The 23017-nt window shown below is 40.3% G+C and overlaps 1 protein-coding gene across 1 annotated transcript in view; it reads left to right on the forward strand.

Annotated features, from left to right (window-relative positions):
* The first annotated feature begins 9703 nt into the window (after positions 1-9703).
* The window catches only part of atp10a (ATPase phospholipid transporting 10A), a 51124-nt gene continuing 37810 nt past the window's right edge, over positions 9704-23017 (forward strand). The window contains exons 1-3 of the mRNA XM_069679329.1: positions 9704-10294; positions 18608-18812; positions 20863-20948. Coding sequence (XP_069535430.1) covers positions 9870-10294; positions 18608-18812; positions 20863-20948 — 716 coding nt within the window. The 5' untranslated portion in view covers positions 9704-9869. The remainder of the gene's footprint in view (positions 10295-18607; positions 18813-20862; positions 20949-23017) is intronic.

The following is a 23017-nucleotide window of genomic DNA, read 5'->3' on the forward strand; positions in this document are numbered from 1 at the left end:
AACAAATTAAATGGTAATCCACCTAACTGTTCTCAGTGTTTGTGCCAGGAATAACGATAAATCAGAGGGGAAATTATTATGCAAATACGATATATTATTGTTATAATAATGTTATAAATTGTTGTAATTCTGGCGGCACTACATCGCACTCTTGGTGATTGTGTAACTTTTGCTGTAGCGCCACCACCACCAGACGTTTTTAGATAAAGCCTGCTATGATTTGTTTCTCTTCATGCACCCACAGGATTATTTGCTGTGTCAACAAAAGGTTGAGTAAAAAAAGTTATTGAGATTGTTTTATGACTAATAACATTCACGCCCACCTCAGCTTCTGTTTGTGTTTGATGCTGATTACTGTTGTTAATGATTGTAAGCATTAAAACTTCCCTTGAACAACATCATGTTAGCAACGTCATTGTCATTTTTTATTCGTTCTATTGTACATATTATTGTCATTTTATTTGTTAGATGTATTTTGACCTTGTTTAACCTTTAAAGAGCAGCTCCAGTCATGTTTTAAGACGTATAAAATGCTCTGCTTGAAATAATAAATTGTGTCTGATATGTTTTTTTCTGCAAAATGTTTAATTACCTTGTAAAAATCCTCCAGAGGCATCTCTTCCTCCTCCCTCATTAAAAACTCTTGAATCCCCGCCCACTGTGGACAACGTTTCTCCTTTCGTAAAATAACAGCTGAAAACAAAACACGTCTCCATCGTTTAGTGGTAACTTGTTGAAACTAGCTTGTAATGTAACGTTAACTTACCCAGTGACGACTACGGCCCCCGTTGAAAAGACGTTCAAAACTGGTTCAAAAGTGAAAGTTTTTTCACAGACTTTTGAAGACGTTCATTAAATGTTCATGTTTAGATCATATTTCACCTGCTTCTGTTCATCACACATTCATACACATATTAACAGCAATTTTTCATAGCAGCTAAAATGATTAGATAAGTGAGCAGTGCCTCACATTTCTCTTGCAAAATGGGTCGACCTGGATTCAACCCCACGGTAACTGCATACCAGTCAGGTATTAATGAACTACGTCAACTTTCGTTGGTCGTTCTGCCTTCACAGTCAGAGATGCACAGCCAAAGTGCCTGAGCATGCTCAGTCTTCTTTCTTCTTCTTCTGTGGAGAATGTTTAAACCTGCTCCCTTTGTGATGCCTCTCAACCTTCTTGTTAACATCACGCAGCCCATAAAGCGCCGAGTTCATGATTTTTGTATGAAAAATAAAAATAGTTGAAATTACGTCTTTTTGTAGACCGGGTAGTCAGTATGGTTACAGCTGGCTTGCGCATCGTTGAAGTGGTTGCCATGGGTTGCACATAGTTATAAGCATAGCGTTCCCCCCGTCCATTAACGGGGCTGGCTCCTTAGGTTTGTGACGTCTCAAACCTGCCAACCTGAAAACGTGTTGTTCAGCCTGTCCTTGGTACACTGCAGTTTAAAAGCAGACAGGCCCAGCCATGGAGATGATGCTGATGTTGTCCCTGATATGTCTTGTAGCGCATGAAGAACACCACGTGGAGATGTTTACAGTCTTTAACATTGAGTTGAAAAGCACAATATGTGTGACAAACTGCAGATTTGTCTTTCTCTAATTAGTTTTTTTGTAGTTTGACTTTTGTTCTGTTTTTTTCTGGCTTGTTGTCGATTTCTTGAGTCTGTGTTCAAAGTTTCAGGCCTTCTGAAGTTGACTGACCTGGTTTGTAAAACACTCGTCCTACTTAGTTTAAATATCGGGTGACTGGTGGATCACAGGAAACGTAGATCTTTATGAGTGGAAATAAATGCTATAGTGAGATATGTTTAAATCATCAATCATTTATCAATTATAAATCTCCACTGAACACAAAATTAGCAGTTGGAAGTTTGTTTCTATTCTTTTCTATTGATTACTTTGTGTGATGTTGATAAAAAGCACATACAGCACATTGCATCGTTACTCATTATCATACAAACTGGCCGGTATGATGAACTACACTGGAGCAGAATCCTTAGACGCTGCATAAGGAGGTGATTTTAATCCTCCGTCTGCTGTTTCTGCAGCATAGGTATATTTTCCCTGGTTTTTATGGATTCCATCTGCACTAACTGATTACATTTGTTACAACGGCCTTAAGCCGCTGTACATCATCCCAACAGATTGATCTGCAACTTCAACAGAATCAGCAGGTTTCCTCCTGGCTCACCTGGAGATCAGATGGCTGGGCAGAACGATGACATCCATCCTGTGGTTTCATTATGAAAGAGGGCGAAAGAGGTGATGTACGGTCAGCGAGAGATGGACGCTTTCCCACACTATAGATTGTAGAAGTGGACACGCTGTGCATCACATGGTCTTTAACCTGCAAAGACTCAACTTTGTTGTTTTTAGATGAAATAAGCTACGCAGACTGTTTGAAGAGGTCGGCGCTGGAGAGCAGCGAGAGGTTGGCAAACACTCAGCTATAAGCTAATTGATTGATTGATTTATATCTTTATATCAAACATGTTAATAAAATCAAATAGACAAAAAAACAACAAACAAAAAAAAAAGTTATTCCTGCCCCGTATCTACTTTACTATAACTATAACATGTCCAAACTTTATGGACAATTTCAGTTGTTTAAAAACCCAAATAAACCCTTATAGTCAACAGCAAAGATAATGAGAGAGAAGAATAATTTCATTAATAGATGAATAAATAAATCATCTGTTACAGCCTTTCCTCTTCTCTCTATCTATCAAAAATGTTATTTTTTAAATAAAGTTTGTTCTTTGTTTGAGTTTAAGGTTCAAACTGTTGCATCATTAATTAGCTGCTGATGAAGTATCTGTGAGTACAGACTGTATAACTTTAATAAACTGGCCTTTGCAAACCTCTCTCTCCTCTCCTAATACACCTTCATCCAAATAAGGTCACTTCTGGCGTCACAAAACCAAGATGGCGACAGCTGTAAACTCAACTTGACGCTTCAAAGTGGTAAACAAACCTTTGTCAGAGTAAATGAAGCCAGATCAGGAAAAGATACTTTCCTATTTGACTTGTCAAATCTCCAAATGCAGTTTTAGAACGGCATGATGTACCTGTTTCACTTCAGCCAATCAGGAAACAGCATTAAGTGGCGTAGGCACCCTGTCTCTGGTGCTGCAGTAGCCAAAGACGGCTCCAGATCCTCTCTTTCCAAACTCTCTGTCTTCGACTTTTATTAATCAGTGTAACAGCTAACACTGTGAGCACGTCACTGTCACCGTTCTTTTTATAACGATAACAAAAATCCAGCTGGATAATTCATGTAACCTAGTCCTCATACTAACGTTATGGTTTTAACGCAGAAGTAGTGGGGTATGTCAGTGCGTCGTTGCTATGGAGACGGTCAGCTGTGTCCGTGTGCGTTGCTTTGATGTGAACAGCCCAGTTTTAGAACGTTTACGCTCAGACGTCAGGGGATTCTTTTGGCTGTTGCATCCAGTCTGGTTGCGAATCATTGATCTGAACCGGCCTTTGGTCTAACTTTGTTTTGGAACATTGAACTTTTTATTTTTTTACACTGACAGATGAATGAAGTGACAATCTCTGGACATAAAGGAGCTTCTATCTTTTAGATGCTTGAACTTCTAGAGAAGGTCAGAGATATAGTATATTATAGATATATTTTATTCTTTAACCAGATTTATATAGAACAGCAATATTCTGCTATTGTTGTTTCATTTACATTCATGGCTTCCTCCTTCCACCTACATATCACTTCAGATAAAACGGAGGTGCCAAACATCCCACCGTCTCTAAGCAACAGGAGTATGATTTCCTCAGTATGGATGCTGTCTGATTCCAGTTAAACAATAAATGTCCAGTCAGTTAAAAAATTAAATTCTGTCTGTTTACATATTTTAGTTTGATATGAAAACTCTTCAGACTCCAGTGACTTCACAATGTTCAAGAAGTTTGTTGCGGTTTGAAATGACACATTTTAAATAAAGACTTAACTCTGTCTTTGAACACATAAACTCATTCATACTCCCATCATGTGTGCACAGACTCATGCTGATGTTCCAGCACAGAAGCATCATGTGTGTCTGACTGGAGTATCATGCCCTCTTCTGGCAGGTCGCTCGCTGTCTGTGAGAGAGGAAGAGCTGCAGCTGTGTCTCTGTTAACCTCCAATCTGCTCAGTGTGTTTAATGTACCAGTTTCACTTTCATTCTTTGTGTTGTGTTGTTTTTTACTCAGTGAGGGAGGTTTATTTTTCTATATTTGACCAAACCCTGAGAGGCCACTGTCAGTACAGACCAGAAAAAAGGGAGGCACATTTACTCAAGTTCCCTCATTCAGAACAATATGGTCCAAATTACTGTACGCTTCATTTTAGAGGAAGATGTTCTACCTCTACATTTATTCCACAACTGTATTTACTAACAAGATTTTACATATAAACTGCATACATGAAATACAATGCAACATGTGTTTCCCGACCTTCTAACAAAAAGGCGTCTTGTTAAAATTTAAATGCCCGTTAGTTGTCGACACAAACTTCTCAAATGTTTTAGCTTGAATAATTCTCCAAAAATCCCATATATGAAATATACTGATCAGCCATAACATTAGTGAGTAACATTGATTATCTTGTTACTATGGCAACTGGTAGTGGGTGGGATATGTTTGGCAGAAGGTGAACATTTGGTCCTCGAAGGCTAGACGACAGCAGCTCTTGTGGGGTGTTCCCGGTCTGCAGGGGTCAGGAGCTACCAAAAGTGGTCCAAGGTCTGCTGAATCATGCTTTCTCTTACATCATGTGGATGGCCGGGTGCGTGTGCGCCACTTACCTGGTGAAGAGATGGCAGCAGGATGCATTATTCCCCAGATCTCAATCCAATCGAGCGTCTGTGGGATGTGCTGGACAAACAAGTCCGATCCATGGAGGCCCCACCTCGCAGCTTACAGGACTTAAAGGGGTAGTTCGGTTTGCTTGAAGTGGGGTTGTATGAGATGTTTTTAAATAGTAAGTGTACCCACCACTGGTCCGCACTGTGAACGGCACTTTGTCGTTTCCATAATATTGTATTTTCTTTAGTTTGTTGTCTCTCCTACAAACCGCTGACTAAAACAGCTGATCCGACACCGTATGCTGCAGGTGTAGTAACACGTATGTGTTGCGGTCCACACAAAGTAGTGCCAAATAAAGAGCCGCTCTTACTGACAAGTGAAACGAGGTAAGTTATTTAACCATAGCGTACAATTGAAACCACTTTTAATTTTTAGGTGAGACGACCTTATAGGTGGATAAATCCGTGTGGAATTGACTCTATCTGCAGCGGCATATAGCCTAGCATCCGTGCCGGCACCCAGGCCAGTTTCTAAACACCGGGGGCCGTGCTGACCGGCATCCACTGTATGTAGTTCACTTATTATTGATAAGTATCTCACTTCAAACAAACCAAACTATCCCTTTAAAGGATCTGCTGCTAACGTCATGGTGCCAGACACCTCAGCACACCTTCAGAGGTCTGGAGTCCCTGCCTCGACGGGTCAGGGCTGTTTGGAGGCAAAAGGGGACCTGCACAATATTAGGCAGGGGGTCATAATGTTATGGCCGACCGGTGAATATATATTTAAAAAATCTGTACGAAAAAATCTACATTAATTTTAATTTGGTCTATATTATATCAGCTTTTGTTTCACTTTTTAGAGCTCCAGCTGACGATGTCGAATATGTTGGTATTTTTTCAGACCAACAACCGAACAATATGAACTGATTATAATCTGAATATAAAAATCTACCACGTGAGATAGTGTAGCTGTCAAATTTGGCACTTTAACTAATCGATTACTCGTCTTAATCAGCTGCAAAGGGAGAAAACACAGTGAAATTCAGGAAAGCTGTTTATAAGTCAGAGGAAATGAGTAACGAAACGACACTTAAAGTGAGGAACATGCCTCGACACACCTGGACTGTTGGTCATGAAATTACCCAAATTGACTTCCTGTCTGTGCTGTGTGAAAATGTGCTAATTCTTGGTTTTATTTTAGTTTTAAATAGATATTGACAGAGAAGATGCACTGTTAGTCGCTGTAGTACAACCTAAAGAACTCATATGCTTAACCTGAGCGTCCTAGGAAGAAATTCACAAATTAACCAATCAAACCAGAGTTATCTCAAGACACTTTACAAAAAGAGCAGGTCTAGACCGACTCTTTGTTATGTTATTTAAAGAGAGGCCCAACATGAATCACCATGAGTAGCACTTAGCAATATTCGGCACATTGGCAGAAAAACTTCCTTTTAACAGGCAGAAACCTCGAGCAGAACCAGACTCGTGTTGAACAGCCGTCTGCCTTGACTGGATGGGCCGGAAATGGGACAGAAGGAGATGCAGGATAGAGACAGGCAAAGAGAGCAAGAACAACATATGTCCTTGTTACATGAACAACAACAGGTAATACATACTTACGGTTACAGTGCCAATACTAGTGGATCGCTAGTGTGAAAATTAGTGCAAAAAATAAATTAGCTCGAGAAGCAGAGTAATGATAATAATTGTAACAGTCGAAGTCAACAGGTCTACTATTAGCATTAGCAGCAACAATAATGATGCTATGGGGAAGACTGATGTTAGTAGTTGTTGAGTCGAGCAGGTCCACAGCAGCAGGTGGTCTGCAGCAACGATCCCCAGTGTAAAGCCAGCAGGCAGCTTTATCCTGTCAGCTTTTCTCTGTTTCATCTGCTAATAAAATGCTGAATAAAAATATAATAATTCATGATATCCATGTGATACACTAACACAACGGGCTGTTTTTCTCCAAGGGCAGCATGTCAGATCAGTCTACGGCGGCAGGTTCCTGGTGATGTCATTTTTTAATGCTTTATTGAAGGACAGCAGAATGATATCAGAGGGACACAGACGGAGAGAGTGAACTTATAAAAGGCATTTTTAATAGCCATTATATAGAATATGTCCCTGATACGGTAAAATCATTGACATTTTGTTGAATTTTATCCAATTATTCAAGGGGCTGCTTTCAAAATGATGTTAAATCGCTGATCCCAGCCCGACATGACAGTGAAGGGACAGAAAACATGAACGACATTAGTGACTACAGTAAATTGAAAACACTCTAAAAGCAGATTAAGATGCTTTTTCTTCCACAGCGTGCGAAAAGATAAAATAAAATGCTCATGAGTTAATTGTTGCAGAAAGCAGAGGTCCAACTTTTTAATTTGTTAGGGCTCGTTTTATTCCACGACTGCAGCACCAGACAGTGAAAAAAAAAAACCTGATTTCCCAAGAGGTAACAAAGGAATGGGATTATTTTATTTCCAGTTTAGAAGCATAACCTGATTTAGTTTTGTTCTTATTGTTCTCTCTGTGCAGTAGCGGGCGTTTTAAAGCTGGAGTCAGCCTGTTGAATCAGATCCGCCTCACTCGGGTCATTCATCATGTGGAAATTGAATTGTTCTGAATGCCAAGATGCCACAGTGTACGATCAGCCATTAGTTTTAAGCTCAACAGCTGGATGCTCCTGAAACGAATTGCTGCAGTCGGCCCGGGCACAGGCCTTTGATTTATCTCCTGAGCGGGAGCTGCTGGCTAAAGTGGACACTCAGTCTGTGGAGGTACAAATATGTCAGAGCTTTGAGTCTCATGTTCAGTGAGTGTATTAGAGAGCGCAGGAGGCCATGTTCATCATAGGAATGTTTTTGCAAGAAGTAGTACACCAAGTTTTGCTGGCATGGTGCCTTTAAAGTACGCACACCTTTAAAGCCCCCGTGTGCAGGACTATGAGTTCAGTGACTTATAGCGGTTGAATCTAGAAAACTACAGCATGGACTATAGACTGTATAAAAAGATAGACAACATGACAGCTCCCTAAAAGTGAAGCCAAACCCTCTCTATCGCCCCCTGCTTCAGACCGACACAAGAAGCTGCTCTGCAGCAGACTGAGCCCAGCTGAGGTATTTTGGTTTTACTTTTTCAACAATGAATGGAGGTGGGGAGGTGTCATCTATCTTAATGTACAGTCAATCGTTTTGATACATTTAAAGATGAATTTAAAGGGAGGGCGCTTCCTAAATCCAGCACAGGTGGCTTTCAAAGGCACAACCAAGAAGGGGGAACTAAAACTGATCCACGGATCCAATGCTAAGGGTTGGACTGCAGGGGACCTGTAATCTTGTTCCTTAAAATCATTAGAAGAAGAAGAGATATTTTATTAATCCCCAAGGGGGAATTCATTTTTTTTCACTCTGTTAGTACAAGCATGCTACACACACATAGGCCGGAGATACACACATGCACAAACAGGACTCCATGGACATGCACTAATGGAGAGATGCCAGAGTGAGGGCGCTGCACATGGACATGCGCCGGTGTCGGTGCCTTGCTCAAAGGCACCTCGACAGAGCCCAGGAAAGGAGTTGGCACCTCTCCAGCTACCAGCCCCAATTCCACACTTGTTGGTACAAGTCCATTCCGGGACTTGTACCAACCACCCTCCGGTTCCCGAGCCAAGTCCCTGAGCTACAGTCTACCCCTAAATCAAACCTATAGTCAAATACATTTTATTATGAACAACATATCTTATTAATAAATCGTTTGACGTGAGCTTGTGTATCAAATATAAGTTCACAGTCTTTACATAAGAAGTGGACCTAGCTCTTGGTTTCTGAAGTGAAGCCAATGTGGAAGCGACTATAACCTGCATTCTTTCTAATGGCCAGCAGGGGGCGCTTCCACTGATTTTACAAGCACACATGAATGGGACTGAATTTCTCAATTGATTTATTTCCTCAGTAAATATTTCAAACGATTTTATCAATTGCTAGTATTAATTCTTCTTCAAGACAACATATTGTTCATTTTATAGGCGCTTGTTCTTGTTTATAGTAATTATGTGGTACATTTATGCTGAACAGTTAATAAGAGAACTTTGCCCAGGCACCGAATGTGCTCACCCTGGATCTGTCTAGATAGCACTTTCAATCTACACAAAAGTCATCCAAAGTTAATAAATGAATAAATAATAAATAAAAAAATTCTGTGATGCTGCAGAGAAATTCTGTTTTAAAATATGGTGTTGGAAAACGTGCACTCTGATCCTAGCTTTAAGTTATAAGCCGGTTTCTATTCAAGATATAAGTTATTTATTTTTTCCCTTCCATCCTTTTGTATCATTGCTATTATTAAATGTATAATATTAGCCCACTGTAGTAGCAAGAGGTTCCAATAGGTTTGTTAGAAATGCTGCATCACAGACAGGCAATACAATTTATTAAGATCTCTATTTAAGTGGTTTAAGTTGTTTTTTCTCTCTCAACAAACTGTTTTTCTTGGATAAAATGCACCCACCTTTAACACTGTCGATATTTGGCTGCTTCCTGTGAGCTCGTGCAAACTCCAATAATACCGCGTGGCACTTGGAGACACAAAAAAACCCAGGTCTGATCGAGGAGGGGCTAGCGGGTCAGATTTCCAGAGAAGTGCGACCCCTGAGCAGCCGGCGAACGTCCTGTTAGTGCGCAGCTGTGCGCATGCGCTGATCTACAAACAGAGTAGCAAAGCGCGAGCACTTAAAAAGTCCTATCCACTTGATTTACAGATCATCTGCCGAGCTGTGGGGCGTTAAAGTTATGCCTCCCTACTATCTCAGCATCCTTCCCAGCAGTAGGAAAAAAAAGGAGAAGCTAAACAAGCAAAAGTTTTCCTCTGACTCGCGAAAAGAGGAGTCGACATGGATGAAAAGGAGCAGTTTGTGTGAATAAACTGACGAGAACATTCCCCAAACGGAAGAAGAATGATAACATAGCTGGCACTTTGAGTTGTGTTGTATGAGAGGACACGAAAAGCTCAGCTGTGGGAAAGTTTGAAGCAGGAGCTGGGCTGGCTATGGCGCGGGACAGCGAAGACCCCGGGATGGCCAAAGCTCCAAAAGTCAAACGGCAAAGAAAGAAGAAAACCAAGGAGAACAAAACCAGGACCGTCCACGCAAACATACTGTATGATAACGCCAAGGGAGAGGAAAACCCAAACCGACACTATGCAAACAACAAGATTAAGACGACCAAGTACACTGTGCTGTCTTTCCTGCCAAAGAATCTTTTTGAACAGTTTCACAGGTTCGCCAATGTTTACTTTGTCTTCATCGCATTGCTGAATTTTGTTCCAGTTGTCAACGCGTTTCAGCCAGAACTTGCTCTGGCTCCTGTGGTCTTCATTTTGTCTGTCACTGCCATCAAAGACTTGTGGGAGGACTACAGGAGACACAGGTCCGATAAAGAGATCAATCACATGGACTGTCTGGTCTACAGCAGGTAAGAAGGGCCTCGTACCAGCAGCCAGCAGTGTCCGGCTGTTTCTGTAAACTTGTGTTTAGTTATTTTTCCTCACCATGAATCATTGTACAAAGTGTCCTTTCAATATTTATCCACAAAAACACTCACATCAGCTGCCGAAAGCACTTCGTTCAAGCCTTGAAAAACAACTCTTCTCACCCAACCTGGCCTTCATGCAAGAACCAAGCTGTCAGATACTCATCATGTGTGGGTCCACTGTAGGCTGTGTATTAGCAAGAATCTGGTAATATGATACATGTCACAATACTTCATTAAGATTCAACATAATGTGATATATTGCGATACATTTAACAAGGTGATACTATTTTACATCCTTTTTTAGGAAGTAAAATCCTAGCATTAAGATTGACACCATCATTTGCATAAAATCTAAATAGAAGAAGGTGTAATGTTTTTTTATTTAAAAAGAAAAATTGAATATGCATTTGTATTATCACAGACCTGTAACATCCAACACCATAGATTTTTTTTAGGGGTCAAAAGCCAACATAGCCAGTGGTTTAATCTTTAGCATTCCCTTATTTTATGTATGTTTTATAGTAGGGATGCACGATATTATCGGCACGTTGACAGTATCTGCCGATTATGGCATCGACAGATATATGTCATTACGAATATTGACGAATATTAGCTTTATTTGAAAATATATATTACAAACAAATAAATCTGGCATCTTGTACAAAACCTAAGTTTAAGTAGTTTTCTTATATTACCAAGTGAATGTGTACATTTAAAAAAACACTGTATTATGTTTTTCTGCATCTGCCAGTGGGCCACTACAAGAAGAGTAGCCATGATATCAATTCCACTACAGGGGAGACTTGTGTTCTCTGCAATTAGGTGGAAAAAAACATATACCTAATATATCAAAATCTGCAAAAAGGGTTGGAAAATATCAGCATATTTTAAAAAATCCAATATCATACATCCCTGTTTTATAGGTAAAATCCAAATCAGGAAAGTAGCTAGTAACTACAACTGGCAAGTAAAAGTATCAGACTAAAAAGTACAATATTTTCCTTTGAATGTAGTTTTAGAAAACGTAAAATATAAGTTGTAGAAATGTGTAATTGATGATGTCCTTGTGTAAATTTACTCAACTTGCTCCTATTGGTTTTGTGCCGTAGCCGTATTTCAAATAACTCTCGAGTTTGTCGGTCAATGTAGAAAAATAAACAGTCTAGTAAAGGAAGAAAGGTTTGCCAACATCAGTAAAAAGCTTTGCCTGTTAAAATTGACACTCTGTTTTTCAGAATCAGAAAAAATAACATCATCCTTCTCCAGCGTAATATTTTTTCTGACAACTTAAGTCTGGAGTGGGAAAAAAAAGCTTTTCAGGCCTTCAGGTTAAACCTGGCTAACACATGAGGAATATTTATCACATGTGGATCCAAAAAGTCCTGCAAACCTCCAGTTTGCTGCCCACCTCTCTGCCACCCAGGTGTGAAGCTGCTTAAATACAGATGTTGTCTTAGTGCTGTCATTGTTGATGATGAGTCAGTGTGCTGCCTGACTACCTGTCTCTCTCTCTCACAGGCTTTCTCTGCTGCTAACTTCCTAGCAGTCCTGCGTGTGTGTGCAGAGTGTTATTGCTAATGAAAAGCAGCACTGTGGTCCATGTACAGAGCATAATTCATGGCAAATCAAAAGGCTCAGTGTTTAGTTCCTGCACACATTCAGCTTGACCCAAGTAGTTCTGTCAAGGTCGGACATAATTGGGTTTTCTTCTGCTGTGGCAGTGTTGTGCAAAACATCCCCTTTTTCTCAACCTGGCAACAGCTGACAGGACGACAGGAGATGTTCTAATAGCATTTGTTTTTTTTACTGGATACTTTTATTTAAATGAGCCAATACAAAGTATCCGTCTGATGCCAGTACGAGCTACGCTGCGTCTAAAACTATGGCCTGACTTCAGTGAACCCTTTTTAAAACATGAACAAACACATTCAGACGTTGATTTCTTTTGCACTTTATTTTATTATCAAGTTTGACAGAAACTAAAAAGAAGAACATGGAAAGACTGAAAAAAAATCAAACGAACATATAACTACGGCAGCCCTAAGCGGACATGCATCCATACATTTTATTAACCGTGTTTTCCTGTGATAATGAGTAATCTCGGGTTGTTTTCTCCAGATCTCGACTTGCAGTGTTGTTATCTTGTTATCTCGAGATAACAACACTGCACCACCGTAACATCAGATGACGTACCGTCAGACGTCGTATCCCCAGAGTTGCAAAAGCACAAAACTAACAGGCTTAACTTAACACTAACGTCATTAGTGTGGGCAATGGAAGCATAGGATGTTTTGTTTTCTAGTTCGCCGGAAAATTAGCCCGTTATCACGAGAAACACGCTTTGTTATCTCGAGATTAAGAGATAAAATAGGTCAGGATCTGGAGAAAACAACTGGAAAGTCCTCGTTATCCTGGCAAAACAGATTAAATTAAATGTGTGTCCGCTTCGGGCTTCCGTATATAACAATGCTGTAAGGAAAAGTTCCCCTTAAATCTGTCTCTCTGTATCCGTTGTAGAGAGAGGGATTCTTACATGAAACTGCCTTAATCGATCTTTTTTTACTGGTTTTACTTTCAGTATTTCCACCCGTGTATGTCAATCTTGGCCTGAGCAATTGTGATTCTTCTTTTAAATATATGTTTTAAGATGTTTCTTTAGCTGGAGTCACAGTGGTGCCGCTAAGATCGATGAATAAAATGGTTGTAAAGGTCACCAACTGTTGGTTAAAACATTAGTGCCCTAAAAGAAAGCAGCAGTTTTACTTCAGTGTTCTTCAGATATTCATTACTGACACTTTCAGCTATTGAAGCTGTTGGCATGGCGGTCCCCTTGATGTAGGGCCCTATTGACGGTCTGCTGGGCCGCAAGACCCTTTAAAAAATACTTGACATGGGGCTGTACAACTTTCCTGGGGTAAACCCTGAATTGCCGGGCCCAGGGGATCTTTCTGCCCCCGGTAGTGTAGGCATGACAACTGAAGGAGTCCTAACCTTAAGAAAAGCTGAGTACCTTGATACAAGCTAAGCTAATGTAAGCTAATGTCTTGGATGTGCTGTGTCCACTGAAGAGCGTTTAAGAAACCCTGATTGTTAACATGAAATAGTCTTTGGCTTATGATATATTCTCCTCCAGCACCACACTGTTGTTGTTTGCTATTGTCACATGATAAATCACCTGCAATGACTTCTTCACTGTTGTAATACAGTAGTTGATAGCGGCAGCCTTAGTATATCCTTAGTGGCAGAAAAGTTCAACTTGCTGTGGAGACTACTGTTTTTTGGGGAGAAGAAACATTAAATTTCAGTGATACAAGATGATTTTTGGGGGCTAATAAATGAAGGTATCATATCAGTGCATAGACAGGTCGACTTAATTGGGAACAAGCTAACGTTAGCCCGACTGCAACACCAACGTAGCGCAACGTCACAGTAACCGCAGAAATCTTAGCAATGTGAAACAAATACAGCAGAAAGTAAGCTGTGGAGCAGAACTGTGTAACTCAGCATCACTTTTAATCCTTTCAGGTCCTGTAGCTCTCTCCACCTTGGAAATGCCGCTCCAAGGTTTACTCTGGTTTTGTTTCTGTCTCGGTCAAACTCTTTCTTTTTAGCTTGCTTCTCCTCATTTGTCTTCTTCGGTTTAACGGTCCTGTAGTGTAAGCCTAGTTGGCAATAAAGGGAAGGGCCGTTGTTTCATTCCTGGTGGTTGTTTTTAAGCCTTTGTGGACACAAACCGGCTGACGCTGCGCAGCACCACTCCTCCACGCACGCTCACTCGGTCGAGCTCAATTTCTTCAGTGTGCGCGTTTGATTGACAGCAGCCTGAGAGACTGCTCGGCTCTGATTGGTTGTTGTGTTTCGGGGGCGTTGGATTCTGACCAAACCATTAGGAGCAGTAGGAGGAGCCAGAGGAACATGATTTTTTTCACAGATTATCTCTCTCATGTAATACTGCGTGTTTAAAGTGACAGTTTGAGCAAATATGACAAAAAGTTAGTTTTTAAATGTTTTAAATGTTTTAAATGTATGGTGAGCGGGTCGTAATCGCTGAATGGAACCCCGACAGGGTGAGATCGTCTCTTTTCTTTTTTTTAACTCTCCTTTAAACAGACCGATGAGTTCTTTCGACAGATAATATGATTACAGTTAGTCCAGATTGTGTTATTAGAGCTGAACCCCTAACAATCCCAGTAACAGTCTTTTACTGAGACCTTGAATTGCCGTAATTAATCAGGATCAAGTGTCTAACACAGCCGTGTAATAATTACCGGTATCAGCCCTGGCTTTTAAGGCTGTATCACACTTTCCTATGATGGTAACAGATTTAGCACATCTCTAATTATAAGGGCGGTGTTATTCTATTTTTCCGAGGTTGAACAGTCCCTTAAAGTATCCCTCACTTTCTTTCTGTAGTGAACCATGTCTACACTGTTTACCTCATACATCTCGTGCAGGAACAGAAGGAGCTCGTATTTATGATAATGAAATCTCTTTTTATCAAAGATGCTAATATTTACAGAGTGTGATGGACTGAAACAGCCATGTGCTGGTAAATATGCCTTCCCTTTTATCATGACTGATTTACTTCTGAGGATTGCTCTATAAAGACATACCCAGTCAAATCAGGCATTTGCACAGACAAAGTCACTTTCCTGGATTGTGAATAGTTTTTCACAGCAGTGCGAACAACATCCTCCGTCTTCTTGTCCTGACCGGAACCAATCTGGACTCCGGGTCACTGACCGCCCAGTTTGACCAAAACAGTCTGTCTAAGATGACACATTCCTCCATAACTGGATAATTAATTAGCGACGTGTGGGCCGTCTCTTCACGGCTCTCCTTACTGTATTTATTCTGTGCTCATAAACAAGAATAGAAGATAAATTTCACATATAAGCAGCTTCATTAGACATTATGACACACAGGCTGTCCTTGTTTCACTGCTTCCAAGACGATTTTCAATGGGTTTTATTCCACATGTAGAAAAACAACAATCAAACTTTATTTATTTATTTACAGCTCTTCAAACTAATTTATACAATATGAAGTGCTTTAAAGATGGACAATAAAGCGAAATAAAGAAATAAGAACAAAAATAAGTAGTTTTCAGTAAAAAGAGAGTAAATATATAATCATATATATGATCAACATTAACTGCTAATGAAATATAAGAGCCTAAAATAAATAATGGTGATAAATAAAATAGGTGCTGATAGTAGAAGAAGAACATTTAACATTACACTATAAACTGGAGCTAGAGAGTGCCCTAAATACTGTAATGACATAATTTGTTAATCACAGCAAGCGTTGTTTTTGGGTTTGAACTGTTGGTTGACAAAAGAAGCTCTTTGAAGACGGCATGAGCTTTTTTTTTTTTTTTTTTTTTTAACAGTTTTTTGAAATTTAAAGTGATAATGTCGAAGATAAATAAATGTCTGTTAAGTCTCTATCTATCGCTGAATGAGGTCCCACAATGGTGATTGAGCCCTTGGCCAACTGATGAAAGCCTTTTACAGACTGGGTGTCTGTGGAAACTTTCGGGGAAAAAATCACAAGCGGCGCCCAGTTAGTGACGCGTTTTCCATCACCCAGCAGTGGTTGGTCTGCCAGAGAGGGTAGGCGGAGCTAAGTGGCTGCTTTTCCACTCTCTGCAAGTGTTGCGAGTAAACAGTAATCTACTATGGCTGAACAAACAAAGAAAAGATGGATGACTACAGATACAACTTCAACAAGAAGTGAAAAGTGTAAAAAAAAGAAACAAATTGGACGCTCAGATGAAGGCAAAAATAATCTATTGTCGATATCTTTAAATGCTTGATTATAACATAATAGATTATTTAGTAAATAAACCTTGTGGGGTGTTGGTTTGATTGAAAAGACTCCTCCATTCGCCCCAATAAGTGACCAGCGAGGCTGGGCAGACACGAGTGTAGACGAATTGGTCGTGTGCAGTCTGTCCACACCGTTACAACCGGAGCCAACCGTGGACGTCACACATGCAACACTGTCTGGATATCTGGGAAGTGTGCTCCTGCAATAACAGTTTATCACCACAGGTGGCGCCAAAGAGAACAAAACTGAGATCTTTGAGATTAGTACTTTAATAGACAAAATAATTAATTATTTGTGGAAATAATAAGCAGATGAATTGATAATAAAAATATATGGAAAGCAAACCAGGATACATTAGATCATATAGGATCTTATGCTGCTGGATAAAGTAATAAGTTTAATGAGCCACTTAAAGAAGACAGTGTAAGTATGTCACTCAGTGTATCTGACCTCTGTTTAACTGCTCACATGTAACTCTACCTTTCCTGCGTTACCAAACTCTTCAGATCTGGGCCACGTTTAGAACAATCGTGCACTCTCACTTTGGCAAGTCTCTTCTTTGTCCTCAGGCTCTTGATCCCTTCTCAGGCAATGAAAAACAGCAGGGAAAAAGGAAATGTTTTCAGTGTGTCACCGTCCTCTAGAGTTGGGTTCTGTTCTCAATCGTTTGTCCAGTCTGGATATTACGTGCATGGAAACCGTCTGCTTTTCATGTGGACACCGCGTGCGTTTCAGCGTCAAAATACAGAGAAAGGAATTTTGTTATATACTCGGATGTGAGTCATTAATGCCAGCGGGGTTCTTATGAATAAATAACTGTGTTTTTCCCTTTTAACTTCTTGACTCTTTATAGCTGGGAGGAATGCATTATTTAATACAGTTGTTACCAGGAAAATCACATTCATAAATGAGCCCTGCTTTCCATTAGTGAGTGGTTTCTCACATTAACGGCTGCAGCGAGTTTCTTTCATAATAGTGACATCATGTGTGGCATCCAAACAGAGCAACACAAACTCATATGTGCTCAGAAGAATCAGTTTGTTGAGTAGAAACAGAAGCAGAGACAATGTTGTTTCATACAAGTGGGACTGTTCCTTAGTCGTGGAGTCATCTTTGTCAAACCCCCGGAGGTTTCATCCCATCTAGTGTCTTCAAATGACTTCTTTTGTACAACTGGTTCTCCAAAACCCAGAAGCTTTTCATTTCATAACATAAAAGACAAAGAAAGGAGCAAACGTTTTGCTTTTTTTTGTTTGCCTTCATTGATAGGACCGCTGAGGAAAGACAGGAAGTGTGGGGAGTAAAAAGTGGGGGATGATGCACCAAATGATCGGCAGACCAGGAGTGGAATCTGCGATCAGTGCGTCGATCCACCGGCACACGCCTGCTCCACCGACTGAGCTAAACCAGCGCCCCTTTTCTTTCCTATCTGATCGAGCCTTAATGATCAGTCAGCTGATGTGGGCCTGTGACAGATATATCGGTAGCGTGTTTATTTCTTCTGATACACGCCAATATACAATACCCTCAGCACGGTCTGCAGCACATGAAGCAGAGCACAGCTGGCAGACGGTGGTCCCATATATATCGGTTGGCCCATATTTTCAGGCTTATCACAGATATTTAAATATTGTTGTTAGGGCGCTGGTTTAGCTCAGTGGGTAGAGCAGGCGTCCCATATACAAGAGGATACGGTCCTCGATGCAGCGGCAGGTTCAACTTCCGCCCTCGGCCTCTGCTGTATGTTGTTCCACTACTCTCTTCTACCCATACTTCCTGTCTCTCTTCAGAGGCAAAATGGCCAAAAAATTACAATCTTGTTTTCCAATGTTTTCAGGTATTAAAACTTTTTTGACAGAACATATAACTCTGAAAACAATGCTTTGGATTACATTTACACTCAGCACTGCCTGCAGCAAAAGTAGCAGAGCATCACAGCTGAGCAGACAGTTCTCAAAACTAGAATTTATTGACTATTTATGATCATTTTGCATATAATTTTATTAACTTATGTGCGTAAGAAAGAAGCCTTTGAATAACCACATTGGTGAAGTTCAGAAATCAGTCACCACATCAGCCGCCATATTGGTATTTTTCTCTCTAAAAGCGCTATCGGCCTCAACAATTAAACATCAGTCAGGCTTTAATCTGTATCATGAAGATGCTGTGTAACTACATTTTGGAAATATTTATGTGTTTTGATGGAAATATTGAGCAACAAGTTGAGTTGAATAAATCCGGATGGGGTGGGTTCAGGAGTTAGTCAAACCTACTGTCGCATCACCAAACAGCCCGACCTCGCTCATTCATAACATATTTGCTGTCTCGTCCTGATTTATGCAAGTGAAGCTGAAGTTTCTGTTTATAGAGCCACCAATTATTGAAAACAATGTCTTACGTCAGCTGTTGTTGTTCCGCCAGAGCGGAGAGACGCTATGTGGAGAAGTACTGGAAGGAGGTGCGGGTGGGAGACTTCATTAGGCTGCGATGTAACGAGATCCTCCCCGCCGACGTTCTGCTGCTGAGCACCAGTGACCCCGACCGCCTGTGCCACATCGAGACCGCCACACTGGACGGAGAGACCAACCTCAAGCAGAGGCAGGTCGTCCGCAGCTTCTTCGACCTGGTGAGACGGAATTACTTCCTTTTTGTTTTATAGTGTGACGTTGTTTGGGTCAGATGTTTGTTTTTGGAAGTGAAAATGTCACCAATCCTAAAACTTTTGATTTTCATTGGACATTTCCAATACAATCCTATGACACAGGTAACTACACAGACAGCGTGTGGATTTAGAAAAGTTCTTCCCACACCCGTTCTCTTGGTACTATTTTTAATTGAATATATGTCGAAAAGGATGAGCAAACTGTTGCATTCTATTTTATTTACACTGTACACAATGTACAACCTCTTAAAGTTGAGGTGAAATGAAAACTGTCATTTTAATCCTTTTAGATCACATCCCCGGTAATATTGTGCATCTATTTGACAATATAGGCCAAAAAAATACAGAAAATCAATTTCTTCGTATTCTTTTTTTCTTCCGGTAAAACTAAATTTCACGCGTGCTTACGTAAGTTAGCACCAAACAATTTCAACCAATCAATCTGCAACATTTAGCCGCAGAGCACCAAGAACGCTCGGTCAGTTAGCTAGCTACTGCGCTGTCTGTCTACGCCCACTTCTCAACGATCAAATCAAATCCCTCTAATGATATGTCCCGCCTGCACGTCCTGTTTCACTCGGAAATACGTCACGATACGGAAGATAGATACTCTCGAAATGCCGTTTCAGCTCGACTTTAAGTAAAGTAAAAAGTGTAAACCGGTGTGCAGAATAAAAACTCCAGTCAAATGTATCCTTGTCCATACCATCCTTTGCACTCATATTTTGGGATGCCATTTTACCGACCTTTGTGCCCTTTTGTAGCCTGTTTGCAACACAAGCCAAGGTGAGACGAGGAATCCAAGCTGAAATGGAACACCTAAGATGTCAAAAAATGGCTCTTTGCATGCCTAACTGTGCGTCCTAAACCGAGCATACTGCAGGCGTTATTAAGGATTTACTGCTAATTGGAAATAGTGAGCAGATTCGTCCATTATAAATTGGTCATTAGTTGCAAATATTCTGATGATAGAATATAAAAGATTTTTTACTCTTAATACTTGAAGTATGTTTGAATGTTGAGTGCTGTTTTAAGAAGTTTTAAGTGTTTTGATATTTTAATATATTTATCTATTTAGTTTAACATTATTGAGTTGTGACATTACTATTAAATACTGGACTAAATTTTGAAGTGAAAGAATTGAACCAGCTGTCATAGATTTGTTAGAAGTGGCCTGTTCGTGTCATTTAATTTGCTTTTAAGTGTATTTTTGTTTTTGTTTTTTAAATGGCCATCATTTTGAAGCTTTGTCACGGTTGTAGTTAAAACAAAAAGCAGAGAGGACCCAGATGCAGACAATGATATAAGTTTAATAACAAAAAAGGAAAAAGGCAACAACCAAAGGTCCAAGTTTACAGGCAAACAAAGTCCAACTGCAAAATATCCAACAAACCGGGTAACAAATCATCCAAATAAAAAGCACTGGGAGGCACGAGGAGCAAGGACACTGGAAACACTGACAAAGACTCTGGACAAAAGACGACAACCGACTGACAATGAGACAGGGGGGCACAGAGGCTAAATAAACTAGGAGGCGGGGCTAATCAGACACAGGTGAGACAATCAGGAGGTAGCTGAAAACGATAAGGGCAGGACACATAATCAAACAAGCGGGAAACACACAAAGGCAGGAAGTGGACCAACACGAGAGATAAGGTGACAAAGTAAAACAGGAAATGATGAAACCCATGAAACATAAATAAAATACTAACTAAACAAGACTCAATTTTAACAAGAACATAAAAATAAAGTAAATACAAAACTTAATAAGAACTCATGACAAAATTGCATTTAAGACATGTTGATAATTTAGTGATCAACGTGCCACTTTATCTAATGCAGTGTGACAGAACAGTTTTGCAACCCTTATGAAAGTTATGTTGCTTTTCAGTTTTTGTTGATATTTATTCATTTCAGTCCTTTATGATGCAGTTTCATTTTAATTTAGCTCATCCAATCCATTCTGATGACGATACAGTTCATATTTCTGATCAGCTGTTTGTTGTGTTTGCAGGATTGTGACTTTGACCCCTCAAAGTACAACAGCATAATTGAATGTGAGAAGCCCAACAACGACCTGAACAGATTCAGAGGCTACATGTGAGTACGCTTTCCTTTTTCAGTCAGCCTGTGGCTTACGGCTGCCCACCAGCAGCCTGTAACTTTTTAAATCCACTGTTTTGACCCCAGATGTTTGTTTTCTTACGTGTGACTCACATGAAAGGTTTCAGGTTTCATTTTCATTTGACTGTAAATTAACACGGTTACATTCTGAGTGATGTCGAGCTCCATAATGGAAATAATGTGAAACTGCGGTTTGTTGAAAAGCCAGGAGTCTCTAACTTATCATTATGACTTAAACAGTTTTTCCAAGTCTAGATTACGATTTGCTTTCTTGGGATGTGGTTGCAGGGTTTTCCCATTCGAGGATGGATGTGTTTTCTCATGACCAGAATAAACTGAACCAGCAGCTGCTCTGTGCAGCCGGATCACCGAGGCTGTAGCTCCTCCACCAATAGGACGGTTAGCTTTAGTATCTAGGAACAACAACAAACTTTCCCTCACTATCAGCGGCTTACTTCTAGCTAGTTACTCACTTCCCTTGTGTCTGTGTTTACAGTATGCCAGATGTTACGAGATGTGCTTTTGACAGACATGAGAAGCTTGACTAAGTTTCACTAAATGAATCATCCTATATTGTGCAATCAATTCTCAGTCTTCGTGTTTGTTAATGAGTAAGATGATTTTTTTTTAAACAAGAAGATGCCGTTACATTCCTGTCCCTTAAAAGGCTCCAGACTCCATTGACAAAAACACTAATTTTGCCTCTCAGAACACGAGACGTACTGGTCTCCGACTGCCTTCCAATCCAGTTCAATCCAAATTTATTTATAAAGCACATTTAAAAACAACAAAAGTTGACCACAGTGTTGTACAATCAAACATAAAAGCCATAAAAATACACAATAAAACACTTAGACCAATTTAAGGACAATAAAATAGTAAAAGACGTTCAGACCAGTATGAAAGGGGGGAATAAAAAGGTAACTCGTGCAGAGCCATGAGCATAAAAAGAGGCAGAGTGGGGGACAACCGGACATGGGGAGGCAGAGCGTTCCAGAGCTCCTGAGCTGCAACTGGAAAGGCTTGGTCACCCCTGAGCTTCAACCTTGACCTTAAGACAGCCAGAAGCAACTAGTCTGTGGATTTGAGTGTCCTTGATAAAAGGTCTGAGCGGTTGGTAAGTGCAACCCCATTTAAAGATTTTTAGCTTAATAATAAAATCTTAAAATCAAACCTAAAACGCACCCGGAGCCAGAGATGTGCTCATTTTTACTTTACCAGTTAAAAGACGAGCTACAGAGAGGCTTGGCTAACACCAACATCAAGTGCGTTGCAGTAATCGAGACGGGTGATAATAAAAGCATGCATAACCTTTCAAAATCATCAGAAGATAAACAAGACGAGGTCAATACCTAGTATGTGGCTGACCACATCAGGTCAATGTGCGCTTTTGTGGGCGATGTGTTACAAGGACTGTCCTTATGAGGCCGAGGACGATGTGTTTGAGAGCAGGTGCGAGCAGCGGAGGAGCAGCCCCGCCTACTCCCCGAACAAAGTATCCAGAGCCGTATAGATCGAGAGTCGCATCAGTGGAGGTCCAATATGCTCCATGATCCGCCATTGCGATGTTGCAACTCTCTCTCTCTTTATGGCTCTGAAAGTACCGTCAGTCAGTCAGTCACATACAGTCCCGTGTGTAGGGTTGACCCTGGCGGTCAGCCAAAAAGACTTGACCCTTGCCTTGATCTATTAGGTTTTTTATGTCATTCTGTGTTACACAAATATTGTATTGGATCCAAACTAATCATCTAAACCTAAAAAAAAAAACAATTGAGGCAGCAGTGAACCACCGATCCCTGTAGTCTTTTAGCCAAAATGAGTGTTTTTGTCAATGGAGTCTGGTGAGAGCGATGTAACGTTTCAGGTTAAAAAATGGATCTTACCTTCATGAGATAGGTCTTTCTCTGTGGGTAGTCTTTCTGGTAATGTTGTCAGACATTAAGAATAACAATCTGAGCCTGTCAGTGACTCTTTGATGAGCATTATATATTTGCACTGTTTTAAAGGCATTCAAACAATTTCGTGGATGCTGGTTGAAGAGCAAC

This window comes from Semicossyphus pulcher, unplaced genomic scaffold (assembly GCF_022749685.1).
Source record: "Semicossyphus pulcher isolate SPU_LCO1_2020_fin unplaced genomic scaffold, fSemPul1.0.p SCAF_4, whole genome shotgun sequence".
NCBI classification, from domain to species: domain Eukaryota; kingdom Metazoa; phylum Chordata; class Actinopteri; order Labriformes; family Labridae; genus Semicossyphus; species Semicossyphus pulcher.